Below are 18,765 nucleotides of genomic sequence, written 5' to 3'. Positions count from 1 at the left end.
GGTGGCAGGGCAGCTCGTCCATCCCGCACCTACCCAGAGCTCTGCTGCAACCACTTGGTGATGAACCCAGGCCCCCAGCCACCCTTTTTGGGCAGCATTTATCCTCCTGAAAGAGTTGGCATTGCTGGGCTGAGTCCTGCCCACAACCATGCAAGTCCAACACCTCCTCTTTCCACTCGCACATCACTTTCTCCCAAGTTGCACCTTGAGGAGGAGCTCCCCAATAGCATCCACAAAACCACTCTGTTGCCCTTCTGAACCCTCCTCTTCCTCACAATGCCACCAAGGACAGTGTCCAAGGCCACAGCATCACTGGCAGGTCCCTCCCTGTGCCACCTTGTGATGTGGGACACCTGGGGTGGTTTCATAGACTGCTCTCCTGGGACACGTTTTGCATCACTTTCATTCAAATAACTTATTCCCTGGGTGAAACTCAGGGGCAGGTCTGTCCTTGCTGGGCTTTAGTTTGTGAGTCTCCTAAAATGCACTTTAAGCCGGCGGATCACTGTGGTTCATAAAAAAAAAAAAAGGGATTCATTTTTCTCCCTGGGTTTTTGCTGGGGTTTCAGTCAGCAGCGCCAAGCCAAAGCCCTTGATGTTTTACAGCTCTCGCTAATGCACTGGTGCTTCCCAAAGCAAACTATTTATGACCGTGCCACAGAAGGGAAGGTGGAAGGTCCCCACGGCAAGTTATTTATAATCCTGCTGATCGCTGGGCTCTGCTTTTCCCCTGAGCGTTCCTTCTGCAGGCAGGAGGCAGGAGTTTTTAAACATTGCAATTAGCTCTGTTGTCACTCCTTGCTCAGAAATCATCATCAAATCTCCCTTAGGAAGAATTCACCATAAACCTCATCTGCTGAGCCCAGGTTCATCGCAGGTGAGCTGCTGGATGCTACACTCAGCATCCCTCCCAAATTCAAGGTAGCCCCAAATACCATGAAAATCCTGTTGCCCGTGGGAGATGAGGAACAAGGTCTGAGCTATCATTTAGGGTCTTTGGGGACTATGGGACACTTAGGTCTCATGCTCTCCTTTGAAGATGCCTTACATTAGGTTCTCCTTGTCTCTGAGGAGGCCACATTTGTCTGGTCCCCATCCAGAGCAGGACTGTCACCAGTGAAGGTCACCCCCATTCACTTTCTTGTGAGAGGGACTCTTGGCATGGCCATGGCAGCTGAGTACATTTTATGCTGCCTTTTTTGTCCCTTTAGACTCAGGAGACCACTTACACTGCCTAAATAATGCAAAACCAGGTCCTACCACAGTGTTTCAGCAGGTGGAAGACAGAAATACCCTGAGGAGGCAGGGTGCAGAGACCTCCCCAGCCCATTGCACAGGCTTGCTGGGTGGGAGGAGCCCCTGGAGCCTTTTCCATGGACCCTCCCTAAGCACTGCTGGACCTGGTCTCCCCCCGGAGCAGATCCAGGCAGGACCTGACATCACCACATCCGTGCTGTAGGATGCAGCATGGGGCAGATAGGGAAATGTTTTTGCAGGTCTGTAGCACTCCAGGGACACCAAATTTGGGTGGCCACCACTGAGCACCCCAAGGGAAGCCCAGCTAGCGCTACGCAACACCTTCATCCTCAGCTTATGCTAAAACCCAGCTCCATGACCCAGCAGATGCAGCACAGGCAGAGACGGGGGAGGTAAGGCTGCAGCGTCCCACCACATCCCCCCACTTTTTTATCCTCCATGGTTATTTTTTAATTTCCCCTAGCAGGAAGGAAAAGGATTTGCAACAGCCTCCAGCCCATCTGTGCTCACAGCTCCAAGCGCTAATTTCCACAGCCTCAGGCAGGGAGGACCATCCCCATCATCATCATCACAGCCCCATGGGGGCCCAGGTCAGCCTCCTCCATGCCATCCCGCATCCTGCAAGGATGGAGAGGGAAACCCCCAGGAGCAGGCTGCACCAAGTGGGTGTCCCTGTAGCGAGGTCCCCAGGTGACAGCACTGTCCCCAAGGATGCCCATCCCTCCGTCCTGCCCTCACCATGGCCACGGGAGGAGCTTTGAGTTCAGCTCTGCCATCAGACATCGAAACCAGGACTTCACAGCTCCATGCTCAGGGTGCCCGGGAGCTGCAGCGCAGAGCTTTGATTAAATATTCTCAAGGTGCCGTGCGCTATTGCAGGTGAGTGTGTAATTTGTCATGTCTCCATTATTAATTGTCAGCTCCGATATGAGTAATTGTGCCCCCTCCCCAGTCCCAAGCTCAGGAAAATTTATAGCTTTTTATTTGCTTGGTGTAGTAGCAGGAGCTCAGCTGGCTGGCAATGAAAAATATCCAGGGGAAGCACATGCCGGAGCCACAGAGGGAGCACAAGGTGGCCCGTCAGCTGCTTGCTCTCTAATTGCATCACTCCCTTTGCTTCCACTCGACTTGATAATTTGGGATGATACAAGCAGCTTTGCATCAGCCATCGCCTGGGTATAAAGCTCAGCCTGGAGCGGCGCGGGGTAGCGGGAGGTCGGCTCCCCCCATGAGCCCCATCGCCATCCTGCTTGCCCTCTCCAGCACACCATGTCATTAGTGTGGTTTCCAACCCACTCGTTAAACTCTGGAAATGGATTTGACACCCTGAAAAGCATGAAATAATAGTTCTCCAAAGCAATACAAAAAGATAAACAGGCCTGAAGGGCTCGGGGGGGGTTGTTCTGCAATGAGGAGAGAGATGATACAACTGAGGAGCACTTCGGAGCCCTTCGCCTAATTACCCATGCTGCAGCAGCCAGAAAATGTTGGGCAGATAATTAAACAGCATTGCTGTTATCGTCTGACTTAGCCACACCAGGAGAGGGGGAATTGGTGGTGGACAGAGGTGGCTCTCCGCTGCAGCCCAACAATCCTATTTATTATCCTTTTTGTATGTATGTTAATGGCCTATGTTGCCTTATTAAACATACGCACTCTTACCGATATGGACTGGCCCTGGTCTTGGTGATGGGTGGGAGAGATCCAGTAGATAAAATGCACATGGAATTTTATGGGGATCCTTTCCCCCCTCTTTTGGCAGCTAGAATACACAAATGGGGTCCATTCGTCGGGAATAAGAAATTCTTCTCAACGCAGAGGTGGGTTAAGACTAACTGGACCCTGACCACACCTCCAACAACCTTCCCCGCCGCTCCTGCTCCCCTCCAGGCTTGCATGCAGCATCCCAGCTGGGGCCTCCCCAACTCATGTCCAGATCCTGCTACAGACCCATCTCACAAGGGGTGGATGGAGATGGGCAGCCCGATCCTCCAGCCAAGGTCCCACCTCGGTGTTTCCATCTCCAGCACACACTGCATTCTTCCACCAGCTGGGGGGTTGCACAGCATGGGGAGATGTAAAGCCTACCCCAAACGTGGGACAGCAGAAGCACCAGAAAAGCAATTTACTCCAGGACACGTAGCTCCTTGGTCCCTAAACCCTCCGGCTCCCTACAGCTCTTTTTAGTAGGTGGAGAATTTATGAGATCCTTGAGATGCATCACATCCGCATGTCCAGGTCAGCAGCCCTCAGCACCAGCCAGACCTAAAGCATCACCCCTTTGCAAGGGGGAAAACCTTGCAATCCCCCCATTCCCAGCTGATGCTGCCGTGCCACCCCATGAATTACCTCCCAAGCCCAGACTTGCTGCAGGGCTGCCGTGGGCCGTGGGACCCACTGGCTGGACAGCCTGCTCACTGCCAGAGCCACGGACAAGAGCAAAACCAGAGAAAAGAGCCCAACCAGACCATGATGCACTAAGTTTGCTGGTACCCGACCCTGCAAGCCTGCAGGGTGGCTGGCACAGCTCCCAAATCACATCTCCGTGGCTCAGCGTGAGGCTCCTATAAAAGCCAGGTAGATGAAGAGCTCATCTCTTTCCTTTCTCCTGAGGCAGAGGCACTTCTGAGCTGTTTCCAGCCAGTTGATGTATTAATGCCCAGCTTCAGCAGGGCAAGGCTGTGGGAGAAGGGCTCAGAGCTGTCAGCCCCGTTTTCCAAGCCCCAACCAAGGTGTCCTCACCAGGAGGATGGTGGGCCCTGGGAATGAATCATTTACAGCTGGTAGCAAGAGGGTTTGCTTTTCTTTGGGGTTGTGAGGACCCTTTCGAAGCAGCATGGGACCCCCTGATGTGCAATGCCTCCGATCAGCCCCAGCCCATGATTATCCTGCAGCCTTGGTAGCACAAGAGTCCTCTCCCTCAATGATCCCATGTCACATCCATAAATTCATTTAATCTCCCTTTCTCTCTGCACCTTGGGTGGGTGTCTGTGCCGCCCCTGGGGACCATCTGTGGGAATGATCCCGTTCTAGCCCATCGTGATGGGGACAAGTACCCCCCCATGCCAGGGATGGGGCCACCCTGAGTCACAGGGCAGTGACTTTTGGGGACCACATCCAGCTGGCACAGCTCCCCACTTCTCCTACGTCTGAGGAGGATAAAACTTCCCAGATCAGGGGGTTCCCAAGCTTTCTGTGCATGGAGAGTGCCATGGAGAGGACTCTGACTCCTTGGGAGGGTCAGCCCATGCAGGCAGAGGAGCACTGCAGGCAAAAACGCTGATGCAAGCAAATCCAGCATACCATCAGGAGGAAGACTGTGCCCTCCGGACTATTTTTGGCTTGTTTTTCTTAACTATGGAGCCACTGATCTATGATATTGTCGCTGCTGTGACTCTGCAGTTGGAATTGCATCAAGCCAGAGTTGGAGAGAGGGTTGCACTTGAGTCTCGGGGGACCGGTAATGGGAGAGAGCCCTTCACCTCCTGTTTACACTTTAATGCCCATCCAGGTTATTCATTATTTATTGCTAATGTATTTATAGAGCATTACTAGCACGCACGGTGCTTTGCAGACATTTGGGGAAAAGGTCCTCTCTCCTTCGGATATTGCAGTATAAATAGAGCAGTTAAACACAACACGGGCTCTGCTGACCCGTTGCTTTTGTCCCTGAGCCCTGATGATCTGGATGGGACATCTCTCCCCTCCTGGGTCTTGTGGCTTTTCCATGGGTGCTTTTTTTCTGCTGGTCTGGTGTGGCATTTGCTCCATGCATTTGTTGGGTCCTGGATACACAGCAAAGCCAAACCTGGCTGTGAGCATCCAAAACACCCGCTCCCTGATGTCCATTAATCTGCACCCTTGTTCTCAACCCGGGGGCTGCAACAGAGTGAAGTGAGCTGGCTATCACAATCCAGCGCTGCAGGGTTTCATTTACATGGGGTGAAAAACCACCCTGATGACTCCACGTCCCACATCCGGGGGGGTCCTGGTTCACTGCCTTCACTTGCCCCCTGCCTCTCCCTCTACAGCTCATCAGGAACCATCTCTGCAACCCAACAAATACCATGATAACCACAACCAGCCCCAGCAGACCTGCCCACCCGCAGCTGCATTTGCAAGTCCATAATGTTTAAATGCAACATCTTTGATACCATCTTAAAATATGCACCAATTAGCTCAGCAGGTCCAATTCCACCCACCTCTCTGGATGCCAATGAATTGATTAGCAGAAGCACGGGGTTGGGACCCTGTGGGATGGGTGGTGGCTGTGCTACAAAATGACCCTCAACATCCAGGGGAGATTTAGATTGGATATTAGGAAAAATTTCCTCTCGGAAAGAGTAGTCAAGCATTGGAACAGGCTGCCCAGAGAGGTGGTGGAGTCCCCATCCCTGGAGGGGTTCAAAACACGGGCAGACGTGGCACTTGGGGACATGGTTTAGTGGGCATGGTGATGTTGGGTTGATGGTTGGACTGATGATCTTAGAGATCCTTTCCAACCTTAATGATTCCTAGTTTTTACTTTCATTCAAAAATAATCCACCCACCAAGGCAGGAAACATGGAATTATGACTCTGCCCTGAATTGGTTTAGTGGTGGCCTTGGTAGTGTTAGGTTACTGGTTTGACTGGATGATCTTAAAGGTCTTTTCCAACCTAAATGATTCTATGATCCTCTAATCAAGTGGCATATGGGATCTGGGTGCTGCCTGCCAGGACATATGGACACAGGAGCTGTGGAGCAAGAAAAGGAGGTAGTGTGAAGCACCCGGCTCGTGGTGGGTCTCTGCCGGTGACCACCGATCCCGGGGATCAGCTCATGCCTGCAGCGATAACCACGGCCAGCCACAGCCCACAGGGACATGCTGTCCCTGCCATGTTTTGTCTGCCCGTCCTGTCCTGCCTTTTATTTCCCAATTCTTATCTGCTCGTGCTGAGCAAACAGGACAGGGGAAGGTGGTTTCTGCTAGGTCATAGGGAAACAGCTTAGCCATGGGACCAGGGAGTCCCAGCCTGATCTCCAGCCCCAGCGCCCATCACGTCTTTGCACCATCCCTGGAGCAAGACACAAAATCTGGGACTTATTCTCTCATTCTCCTGCGTCCTGGTGACTGTCCCACACTGGGCTAAAAGCAGATTTTTACAAAATCTTTTTGCAGTCCCAAGAGGGTTAAGCAAGGGAGGGCGAGAAATCACCCAGGATGAAGCAAAACCTGAAATAGGACCTCTCACTTCAGTGCCAAACCCCTTGCAAATAGAGGTGGGAGGATTTTTCTAAGTGAAAGAAGTGTTGTTTCCAATGGCTTCACGTGGAAAATGTCATAGAAAATATTCCTCATTTTCCATCATTTTTTCAAGCATCCTCTCGCAGAGAAATGAGCAATTCCAGTGTTACAGGTGTGAATTTTAAAAGGATGCTGCACTCAGCTGCTGCCAGCATTTGCCGAGCAAAGGTTAATAGCTGGGTTCAAATGCTGCAATTTACAGATTATAGGATTTCTTATCAGTGAAAAGGGCTGCTCTTACACTGGCCGGAGAGCATCAATCTGCCCCAAAGCATATGGCCAGGGCAGAAAACCACCAGTTGAAAGGGACCATCAGGAATAGCAAAAAGAACCCCAAAAGGGAGCCAGAAGAAGGGGAAATGCCCCATCCAAGAGGGCAGAGGAGGCAGAGAGCCACCGCACAAGGCGAGCTCCACTCTGCTCCTTCCCCCTCCGTCCTGACAGATGTCATGATGATATTGCAACCGGCACATCAGCTCTTCCCCACCGCAGATGCCTGGGGAGGCACAAGGCTGTGCAAGAGCATCCCCCTGCAAAAGTGACTCAGCCTTTGTGCTTGCAGAGCAAGACTTGAAAATGTACCGAGGAGGACCAGAAAACTAATTTTTTTTTTTTTAAATCATCTATTAGATCTTCAGATCTTCCTTTCTAACCATGCCTGTGTGATGAGGGAGACAAAGGGTTGTGGTTTTAACACTGTTAATTGCCAGTTTAAGGCTGGTGAGCACCAGAAGTGTTTCTGCACCATCCATGGTCTCCTGCTCCACTGCCCTCAGCACTCCTCCGTCGTGGAAGTGTAGGCAGGGAAATGCTGGGACCATGAGATGCCTTACACCCAAAGCTGTGGCTTTCAGGCTTTCCACAAATCGCAAGTAAAACGCAAGCAAAAATACGTGGATGATTACAGAGCCCAAGACTCCAGGGCAGTGTGGGGAGGAGGAGAGCCTTCAGCCTCGTTTTGCAGCAGCAGGAAATGAGGAGGGATAGAGGGGGAAGGAACGATGCTCTTACCGCAAGAAGGAGCTGGCCAAAGCATTTAATGCCTTTTTGTTCCAGCCTTCACTGAAAAGCCATCTGCAATTGGCCAACAAGAGCAGCACTAGTGGCAAAGAAACCAGGGTAGGACATGGTGGGAGAGGAGCTGGGAAGCCCAAAGGGCTTCAACTCTGAAGTGGAGCCCTGCTTGTGCGTCCCCAGGCTGCAAAACCAAAAATAACATGGGCCATCATTGAAGAGGGGGAAGGAGAAGCAATATCACAGAGCAGGTGGCTTTACACCAGTTACTGAATACACAGCACAAGTAATCAATTCTCTTTGGAAGCCTTCAGAAGATAACAAGGCGATGAGTAACGGTCTGTATCGATTTGTAGGAACAAATCGCATCAGCCCAACCTAATTTCATCCTGCGACATGGCGATGGACTCCTGGCGCTGGGGTGATGCAGGTCTCCTTGCCTTTAATGGCAAGAAGTCTTCGATGCTGCTTCAAATGCAGAATTACGGTCTGGGGGAGATGGTGTAGGAGGAGCCAAAATTGACCCAAGTCCAACAGGGGGCCTTGAAGGGCAGCACGTGTTTGAGGGGCTCCAGGATCCGGTGTGACCATTAACAGCTGGGAATGAAGGACATCAACCTGGTGGTCAATGCCAAGATGTCAGGACTGAGACCTGCAGACTGGTAAAAGGGGTGGAAAACCGATCCATGGCCATCCAGCAAGGACATGGGGATGTTGTTAGAGAGGAGACGAACACACAAGCCCAACAGGATGGACAGCAAGAGGAGACCAGAAATCCAGAAGTGACCCATCCTTTTGGGGATGGAGGAAGATGGGGGTGTCCTGCTCCATGGGGTGCCTGGAGGCTCAGTTTAGGGCTCTGCACTTCAAGAAAACCAACTGGAGAGAGGCCAGAAAACAGTGGCTGTGAAGAGAAAGAGGGAAAAATCTGTCCTCCACAACTGCCTCTGAAAGGACAGAGGTCCCGAGATGGTTTGGGGCTAGACGAGACTGAAACGAGGAGCAGAGATGCTACAAAGTGGAAAGGAGGAGCAGAAGGACAGCAAGGTGCAGGGGAGGAGCCATCGCAGACCCCAGCACAGCCCCAGCCCCAGCTCCCTGATGGTTCACAGCTTCGCTGGGCTGATGGTTGCTTCCAGCTCCAGTGCTGGGACTTCATAAGGCCAGCCCAGTCTAGCACCAACCATCCCTGGGGATGTCCAGAATGCTTGCAGCAGGCAAGGAGGGCACCATCGTCCCACCAGGCAGGAGTCCCTACGTCCCCAAAGCCACACTGCCGCAGTAGGGCACCAGAGCACATGTCTCCTCCAAACCTAGGAGCATCTCCACCCTTCCAAATCAAAGAGTTCAGCTCCCTTTCAGCTGCAGAGCACGTCGTGCTCTCCCATAACCTCTAATGTCACTCACTGACCATGTTTTATGGCTTTTGGAGAGGGAGCAAAGGTGCCCTGCCTCAGCCTGTTTTTACGGCAGATCACAGAATCATAGAATTGTTTAGGTTGGAAAAGATCTTTAAGATCATCAAGTCCAACCATTAACCTAACACTACCAAGTCCACCACTAACCCATGTCCCTAAGCACCACATCTACGCAGCTTTTAAATACCTCAAGATAGGGACTCAACCACTTCACTGCGGAGCCTGCTTGACAACCCTTTCCATGAAGAAATTTTTCCTAATATCCAATCTAAACTTCCCCTGATGCAACTTGAGGCCACTTCCTTTCATCCTATCATTTGTTACTTGGGAGAAGAGACCAACACCCACCTCACTGCACCCTCCTGTCAGGCAGCTGCAGAGAGTGATCAGGTCTCCCCTCAGCCTCCTCTTCTCCAGGCTGAACACCCCCAGCTCCCTCAGCCGCTCCCCACCAGCCCTGTGCTCCAGACCCTTCCCCAGCTCCGTTGCCCTTCTCTGGACACGCTCCAGCACCCCAATGTCCTTCCTGGAGTGAGGGGCCCAAAACTGGACACAGCATTCCAGGTGCGGCCTCCCCAGTGTCGAGTACGGGGAACGATCCCTGCCCTGCTCCTGCTGGCCACACTATTCCTGACACAAGCCAGGATGCTGTTGGCCTTCTTGGCCACCTGGGAACACTGCTGGCTCATGTTCAGCTGCTGTCGACCAACACCCCCAGGTCCTTTTCGGCCAGGCAGCTTCCCAGCCACTCCTCCCCAAGCCTGCAGCGCTGCGTGGGGTTGTTGTGACCCAAGTGCAGGACCCGGCACTTGGCCTTGATGAATCTCATACAGTTGGCCTTGGCCCATCGGTCCAGCCTGTCCAGGTCCCTCTGTAGACCCTTCCTACGCTCAAGCACATCAACACTCCCGCCCAACTTGGTGTCGTCTGCAAACTTACTGAGGGTGCACTCAATCCCCTCATCCAGATCACTGATAAAGATGTTAAACAGAACTGGCCTCAATACTGAGCCCTGAGGAACTCCACTTGTGACCAGCTGCCAACTGGCTTTGATTCCATTCACCACAACTCTTTGGGCTCGGCCATCCAGCCAGTTTTTTACCCAGCAAAGTGTACACCCGTCCAAGCCATGAGCTTTGGCTCATGGTTTTGGCCCTTCTAATTTTCTCCCTGCATAACCTCATGACATCCTTGGAGTCTTCCTGAGTTGCCTGCCCCTTCTTCCAAAGGTCAGAAACTCTTCTTTTCTTTCCCTGACTTCCAGCCATAGCTCTCTGTTCAGCCAAGCCGGTCTTCTTCCCCACTGGCTCGTCTTTCAGCACATGGGAACAGCCTGCTCCCACGCCTTTAAGATTTCCTTCTTGAAGAACTTCCAGCCTTCCTGGACTCCTTTGCCCTCAGGACTGCCTCCCAAGGGACTCTGTCAACCAGGCCCCTAAATAGGCCAAAGTCTGCCCTCCAGAAGTTCAAGGTAGCAGTTCTGCTGACCCCGCTCCTTACTTCTCCCAGAATTGAAAACTCTTGATTATTTTATGATCGCTATGCCCAAGATGGCCTCCAACCATCACATCACCCACAAGTCCTTCTCTGTTCGCAAACAACAGGCCCAGTGGGGAGCCTTCCCTAGTTGGCTCCCTCACCAGCTCTGTCAGGAAGGTCTCTTCCATGCACTCCAGGAACCTCTGAGGCTGTTTCCTCTCTACTGTATTGTATTTCCAGCAGATATCTGGTAGGTTGAAGTCCCCCACGAGAACAAGGGGTGATGATCGTGAGACTTCTCCCAGCTGCTTATAGAATATTTCATCTGCCTCTTCATCCAAGTTGGGTGGTCTATAACAGACTCCCACCATGATCTCTGTCTTGCTGGCCTTCCCCCTGATTCTTACCCATCAATACTCAACCCTTTCATCACCATCAAGCTCTAGACAGTCAAAACACTCCGTAACACACAGGGCTACCCCACTACCTCTCCTTCCCTGCCTATCCCTTCTGAAGAGTTTATAGCCATCCATTGCAGCACTCCAGTTGTGCGAGTCATCCCACCATGTTTCCGTGATGGTAACTATGTCATAGTTTTCCTGCTGCACAATGGCTTCCAGCTCCTCCTTTTTGTTGCCCATGCTGCGTGCATTGGTGTAGATGCACTTAGGTTGGGCTATTGATCCCGCCACCTTTTTTGGGGGAGAAGCCCCAATTCCTACATGACCATTCTCAGGCACTTCCATGGTTTCTAACACATCAATAACCCTTGCATCTTTGCTGCTGCATGGATCTTCATCCCCTGCCTCCACTGAGATGGCAGACTGAAGGACCTCGCTAGCACACCGTCCCCCAAACATTGGTGTGCTGCCCCCAGGCTTAGAATCATAGAATAGAATCATAGAATCGTTTAGGTTGGAAAAGACCTTTAAGATCATCCAGTCCAACCATTAACCTACACTACCAAGTCTACTCTAAGCCAATCAAGGGTAGACTAGACTAAACCATGTCCCGAAGTGCCACATCTACCCGTTTTTTGAACACAAAAAAGCTCTAGCGAGCTTGGTTTTATCCCTTTCCCTCTTCAAATCTAGTTTAAAGCTCTTTCAATGAGCCCTGCTAACTCCTGCACAAAGATCCTTTTCCCCCTTTGTGACAGGCATACCCCATCTGTTGCCAGCGGGCCTGGTGTCGTGTAGACTGACCCATGATCAAAATAACCAAAATTCTGCCAGTGACACCAGGCTTGGAGCCAGGTATTGATTGATCTGTTGGTTCTTCCTGTGTCTTCCCTCATCATTCCCTGCAACTGGAGGGATAGAGGACAACACTACTTGTGCTTCTGACCCCTTAACCAGTCGTCCGAAGGCCCTGAAGTCTCTCTTGATTGCCCTTGGACTTCTAGTTGCAACTTCATCGCTGCCTACCTGAAAAATCACTAATGGATAGTAATCCAAGGGCTGTACCAGGGTAGGAAGTTTTCTCTTCACATCTTTAACTGGGGACCCAGGGAGGCAGAGACTTCCCTAAGAAGTGGGTCTGGTCTGCGTATTGGGCTTTCTGTTCCCTTCAGAAGGGAGTCTGCTATGACAATGACCAATCTTTTTTTCTTTATGGAAGCAGTTTTGACGCAGGGCATAGGCCGACTTAACTTTGGCGACACCTCCAAGCTAGATGAACCCTCATCCTCGTCATTGTTGGGTTCCACTTGCAGAGCCTCCTACCTATTACACAAGGGCAGCTGGGAAGGTGGGGTGGTCACAGAGGCGATGTGCCCACTGCACCGGGCAGGAACTTGTCACCGTTGCCCCCATCCCTTAAGTCACTGTGTTCAGCCAGGCGGAGAGAGGTTAGGGAATCCTCCGTATGATGCGTTCTGTCTGCCTGTTGGGCCTGTCTCAGGGAATTCCAGTAGTCTACCTCTCTCTCGCACTCCCTGATGCTCCTCAACCTACTCACCTCCTCCCGGAGCTCTGTCACTAAGCGGAGGAGTCCCTCTACCTGGACACACTTCCGAGGAGCCACAGAGAAGGACAAAAAAGTGCGAGGATTTTTGCAGCTCAGCGGATGAGAGCTTGCCAGAACCTCCACGCAAAGCGGTAGACCTGGCCCACTGATTGCTTTGTTTTCCAGAGCGCTATTGATTCATTAAATACAGCAATTAAATGTGATAAATGGGCCCCAAAGTGCTATTTTGGGGGAGAGGAGGCTTCATCCATGAGTGCTGCAGTGCTGGCTCAGCACGACACACTGTGCACATCTGGCTCTCCCCACTCCCTCTCCTTTGGTGCGAGAAAAGATGCTGCCCCACGCTGAAATATCTGATGGCACGCAATTTATTTGACGTATTCCCAAGTCTATTCTTCTCCCCCTGCCCCTCCCACAAGCTCCTTCCCTTTCTCTGGCTGCTGTTAGACACTGTCACTTTAAATATAGGGTTTGCCCGATTTCTGGGAGCGCAGTAAAGGGTGGCCGGGAACAGCTTAAGCCACTCAGTCACACCAGCATCCAAAATTTACCTGGTCCCTGCAAAATTCAGGAGAGCTTCAGGGATGGGGAATCCCAAGGGGGTAAAAAATCCTTTGGGAAAAAGGGCAGGATGAGAGATGACAGCAGGGAGGAGGAGAAAAATCAAGATCTGAGAGAAAACGTGCCGAGGATGGAGTTTATTTAATGCAACCCCCAACTCAGGTCCGCAGAGGTATTTAGGCACCCAAAGAGGGTCCAGCCCCTAAATCCTGCTGCTGACCACGCTGCTGTGCATTGCTCCAGCGTCTGAAAATCCTGTGCCCACCCCAATGCCCGTCAGCAGCCCCCCGGGATGGTGGTGAGACGAAGGCAGGCTTTGCAGCAGAGGTAATATCTTTTATTAGCCCAGCGGCTACAATAAAGAGACAATAAAGCCGGGAGCGCACAAGGGGCCAGCGCTGCGTGCCCAACGCCAGTCGGGTTTTTTCCAAGCCGGTCTAATAAAAGCGATGACCTCTCTGTCCCTCAGCATCGCCTCTCCTGGGAACGCGGGCCATCCCGGTGGCCAGACCCCGTGGCTTCCTGCAAAGTTAGGGATGGGATGGGGACCCATGAGGGATGATGCGACCGAGTCCCAAAAAGCAAAAGCAGCGATAACTTGGAGACAGCGGTGACAACGCTGCCTGCGCCTCTCTCCAGGCTGCAACGCTCAGGGATGCTGCAGGGTGTCCAGCTTTGCGGGGCAGGTTGGGGAATGGGGACCAGGGCTGGAAGGGGACTGGGAGAGCCCCCAAATCTTCCCTGGGATGGAGGGGGGGGCGCAGCTGAGACAACCCCCAGATCCTCCCTGGGCTGGAAAGGGACTGTGACAGCCCCCATCCCCTCCCCAGGGCTGGGGTGGGGGGGACAACAGCAGCCCACAAGTCCCCCCATACTGGGAAAGGACTGGGACAGCCTCCAAATCCTCCCAGGTTTGAAGGGGACTGAGACACCCCCAAAACCCTTCCAGGGCTCGAAAGGGACCGGGACACCCCCAAAACCTCTCCGGGGCTGGAGGGGGACAGGGACAGCCCTCAACCCCTCCCAGGCTTGATGGGGACCGCGACGTCCTCTAACCCCTCCCCGGTTTGGAAGGGGACCAGTAGAGCCCCCAACCTCTTTCCGGCGCTGAAAAGGGACCAGGACAGCCCCCAAATCCTCCCCGGGCTGAAAAGAGACCCGGACAGCCCCCAGCCTCTCTCCACGTTGGAAAGGGACTGGGACACCCCCCCAAAAAAATCCCTCACCCGGGCTTGATGGGCACCGTGACATCCCCTAACCCCCTCCCCGGGCTGGAAGGGGATCCCCCCCGGACCCCCCCAAGTCCCCCGCAGCGGCGGGGGCACGGTGGGGGCCGGCGATTGCGAGGGGTGCCGAGCCGAGCCGAACCGAGCCGCGCCGTGCCGAGCCGTGCCAAACCGTGCCAAACCGTGCCAAGCCCAGCCCAGCCGCACCCCCCCGACGGCAGCTGCCCGCGGCTCTCCTCCGCCCAACCCGTCCCCCTTCCCCCTCCTCCTCCTCCTCCTCCTCCTCCTCCTCCTCCTCTTCCTCCTCCCTCCTTCCTCCCCCCCCGCCCCAGCCCGATTTGGGCAGCGGCTCGCCCGGCGCTCCCGGCAGAGCCGCCGTGTGCGGTCGCCGCGCCGGAGGCAGCTCAGCCCCGGGGGGGGGCTGAAGGGGAGGCAGCTCCTTGTGTGTCCCCCTCCCCCGCACCCCTCCATCACCCACCCCACCACCCCACCCGGCCCCCCCCCTACACCCACCCACCCACCCCTGCATGCCCGGGCAGCGAGCATGGCCCGCAGGCAGGCGCGGCCAGCGGCCAGCGGGCGCTGGTTGCCCTGGCTGGGGCTCGCCTTGCTGCCGCTGGCCGTGTCCCCCGCCGCCCCCGGGGGCTGCCCGTCCGCCTGCTACTGCGTGGCCACCCCGGAGTTGGTGCAGTGTCGGTACGAGAGGTTGGAGGAACCGCCGAAAGAGCTGCCGGTCACCGTGCACAACCTCAGCATCGCCGGCAGCAACCTGAGCGTGCTGCATCGCGCCGCCTTCGCTGCTCGCCCGCTGCCGGACCTTCGCCTGCTCCGCTTGCGCCATGATAACATCCAAATCATCGAGGACATGGCTCTGCAAGGGTTGCCCGCCCTACGCACCCTCGACCTGAGCCACAACCCGCTGCTCTCGGTGGCCGCCGGCGCTTTGGCCGGCGTGCCGCTGCTGCATACGCTGCAGCTGAACCAGGCGCTGCTGGCCGCCCCGTTGGAGGAGCAGCTCGCCTTGGCCCTGCGCAACCTCAGCCTGCGGCGCTTGGAGCTGGCGGGCAACGCGCTGCGGGCGCTGCCGGCCGCCCTGCTGCCCGCCGGCCTGGAGGAGCTGGACCTGCGTAACAACTCGCTGCAGCGGCTGACGGCCGCTGAGCTGCGGAGCCTGGAAGCGCCGGGGTTGCAGGGTCTGCGGCTGACGTTGGGGACCAACCCGCTGAGTTGCGACTGCGCCCTGCGCCCCTTCCTCGCCTGGCTGCGCACCGCCGCCGCCCGCGTGCCCGACGCCCACAGCCTGCGCTGCGCCGGACCACCGCCGCTACATCGGGCTACCCTGCTGCACCTGCGGCCCGAGGGGTTGGCGTGCACGGCCGCGGAGGGCGGCGAGCCCGGTCAGCTGGAGACGGCCTCTTACGTCTTCTTTGGCATCGTGTTGGCCCTCATCGGCATCGTCTTCCTCATGGTGCTCTACCTGAACCGCCGCGGCATCAAGCGTTGGCTGCACAACCTGCGCGAGGCATGCCGCGACCAGATGGAGGGCTACCACTACCGCTACGAGCAGGATGCCGATCCCCGCCGTACCAGTGCCATCGGCACCCCCGGCCTCTGACGGCATCCCCGGCATCTGCCCGCCATGCCGCTCCTCGACGCCTCCGCTCCCGGCATCTGCCTCGCCCCAGCCCCGTCCCCATCCCCTTGCCATGGCACCACCGAAAATCAGCTTCTGACGATGAGCTGGCCTCGGGGATGGGTGCTGGGGTGCATCAAGTGGGGAGCACCCTCCCCGGAGGGCTCCAGACCGGCTCTCCCTGCCCGTGCCCTAATCGATCCCGTAGCGCCGATTCCCCACAGCGAACCGGGCTGGATCCGTTCCCCCCATCCCAGCACCCGCGGGCAGGGGGAAGCGCATCCGGATCGGCCCCGCGGGATGCCGGCACGCGCAGCCCCGCTGCTCCCGGCAGGATTAGGAGCTGCTTCCCGCACCTCCTCTCCAGAGGCAGGTTTCTTCAGCAGACTGCGGGATGCCACGCTGCCTGCGGGGCTCGGCACCGCACGCACGTGAGTGTTTGCTTGGCACATCCCGGAAACAGCGGGCGATACCTGAAACTGTCCTCCTGGATGTTCCTGGAGCCTGGACTTGACTTTGACCATGTACAGCTCTCTTTCCTATTAGATTTCTATTTGACAGATGCAAAACTTAACTTGATTTTTGTTTTCTTTGGTTTGGTTTTTTTTTTTTTTCTCCAAACGCAGAGGAAAACACGCCGTCCAGCCGCTCCCCCCGAGAAGCGATGGTGCTTTTTCCGAGCCCGTTCATCCATTTGGTTTTGTTCAATGACATTTCCAGCTCTTCCCAGGCACAAACCGATGCAGCTGCGTAGGAAACGCCTCCGCCAACTGCGTGCATGTTCCCCGGGGCACGCGGGGGCAGCCCTTTTCTGACTCTAAAATATATCCTAGACTAGGCTGTCTTGGCACTTTGTAATTTAAAATGAGCGAAGCAAAAGCCCTTGACCTAGTTCACCCGCCCGTGTTTGCTTTAGAACCGTGCCTGTTACTATATCCTAGAGCAAATATATTGAAAGCTGCATCCCCTCTACCGTCTATTTTCTATAAAGCTTCTTGCAACGATTTCTGAAAATCCCTGTCGTGGTTTAACACCCTGAGGCGATGTTATTGCGCTTGGGTTGCCGGAGGAAGGTAACTGAAGTAGCTGTGGGCTCTGTAGTTTTGCTGGTGCTTAGAAACTTCTTTTCCTGGGCTGGTTTGGTGGCCGGGGATGCAGGGAGGTTTTGCACGGCTCGTGCACGGAGCTCAGGCTCTGCCGGGCCCAATCCTTCCCTGGTAGCGGGGCAGGGGCTTGGGAAAATTATCCAGGGAATAGGTTTTTCAAGCAGTTTTTATCTCCTGGGTGTTTTGGTACCTAATTCATGAGACGCCGGAGTGTTGAGCATCTATAGAAGTGGCGAGAGGCAGCGCGGGGCTGCGACTCGCAGCATTTCCCAAAACAAAGCTGTAGCTTTTGCAATGTGGCTTCTTAAAATGCCGAATTTCGGTGCCAGGTTGAAAACTTAAGTGTTGCATTTTGATACATCTGTGTTTGCCTTTCTCCGTACCGGGAGGCTGATACGGGCGAGCCGGGCGGGGGTGAGGACAGGGGCTGCATCCTCACTGCCCTGCAACCGTGCTGGGACCAGCGCCAGTGTTTGCTCGGTGCTTTGGGATCCTTGACGTGGGGAGCAGCAGGCACCTGGTGTATCGGGTTTGTAAATGAGAGTTTTCTGGGATTTACGGTCCCTGAGCCTGTGTGTGTGTGTACTCAGCTGCCGGGTGGAAAGCTCTGCTGGGGGAAAGCACAATTATTTCCATCCCAGGCATGCCCGGAGGCCCTGGGAAGGATGCAACCTGGTACAGGGTCCTTTGCATTTTACCTCTTGGCTTCTCCCATCGCATTTTACCCCTTTACATTTCCTCCCCTTGCAAGCCCAGGGTCGAGGTGGGCAAGCTGGTAGGGAAAGGGGGCTGGGATGCGGACAGAGCCGCACGTCTGAGCTGCATTCAGGTAGGGATACGGCACTGGGAGTCAAAATGAGTTTCTTGGGTCCTCTGGGCTCGTCCTGCTAGGCAGGGAGGTGATTCTGCACCGGAGCTGGGTCCTGGAGAAACCCCAGAGACCCCCACGGTTCAGCTCATCGGAGACAAGTAGCTCCAGCAGAAACTTGTTGCATTTCAGGGACCTTTACCTGAGGTTTTCTCCCCATCCTAGGAGCTTGTGGGCTCTGGCCTCACCTCACCACCCCATGCAATCAGTTACTGGGCAGGTTTATGGGGGAGAAATCTCAGCCTGCCCCTCACCCTCATCTGCTTTCCCACCTCCTCCTTCTGTTTCCCACCCCTGTGCAGCCGAAACGCAGCCCCAGAGCCCCAGAGAAAGGGCGATGGGGTGGATTTGCACATCTGGCAGAGCAATGCCAGCCGGCAAAGCGGCAAACACTGCTGAGCATCGCGGGTCATCCCAGGCTGCGATTCCACCGGAGCGGCGTCAATTCGTCGGTGCTGGGAAGTCCTGGCGAGATTTAACATCTTGCAGTGAGGAGAAGAAGCGCCTGGAGGGCTTCGCGGGCAGATGCGGGGTTGTTGGACCAGGGAATGCAGAATCTCCCTGGCAGCGGCCGCTGGTGCCTGGCGATAGATAACGGGAAGGAAATCGCCTCCGGGCAGGCAGAAAAGCGGCCGAACACATCCCAGCCCCAAAGCCCTTTGGCAAAGGGGGCAGCTGGCACGGGCAGGAGGTTGCTCCGGCTTTTCCCAAGGCTGGAGGAAGGGATGCGGTGGCTTTCGGTCCCTGGGGATAAGGACACTCGTTTCGGCACCGAGCAGCGGGAGGTTGGGAGCATCGTGCTCCCCATCCTCGCTGGGTGCACCGAGACCTCGGGGTGCATGCGCCAACCCCCTCCGGGGAGGCAAAGCCCCATCAACCCGGCGAAGGTGACGTGTGAGAGGTCAAACGTGGGTAGGAATGTAATTCTTGTGGTTTGTTAGTGTTAAT

The 18,765-nt window shown here is 55.0% G+C and overlaps 1 protein-coding gene across 1 annotated transcript; it reads left to right on the top strand.

Annotated features, from left to right (window-relative positions):
• The first annotated feature begins 14,754 nt into the window (after positions 1 to 14,754).
• Positions 14,755 to 15,825, top strand: TPBGL (trophoblast glycoprotein like). Its single transcript, XM_075727869.1, has one exon. It carries the CDS (start codon positions 14,755 to 14,757, stop codon positions 15,823 to 15,825), a length of 1,071 nt encoding a protein of 356 aa, XP_075583984.1.
• Positions 15,826 to 18,765: the final 2,940 nt, after the last annotated feature.

The sequence above is a fragment of the Pelecanus crispus genome, chromosome 1 (assembly GCF_030463565.1).
Source record: "Pelecanus crispus isolate bPelCri1 chromosome 1, bPelCri1.pri, whole genome shotgun sequence".
NCBI classification, from domain to species: Eukaryota; Metazoa; Chordata; class Aves; order Pelecaniformes; family Pelecanidae; genus Pelecanus; species Pelecanus crispus.
The sequence above is the reverse complement of the archived record's forward strand: the minus strand, read 5'-3'. Positions and strand labels throughout refer to the sequence as shown.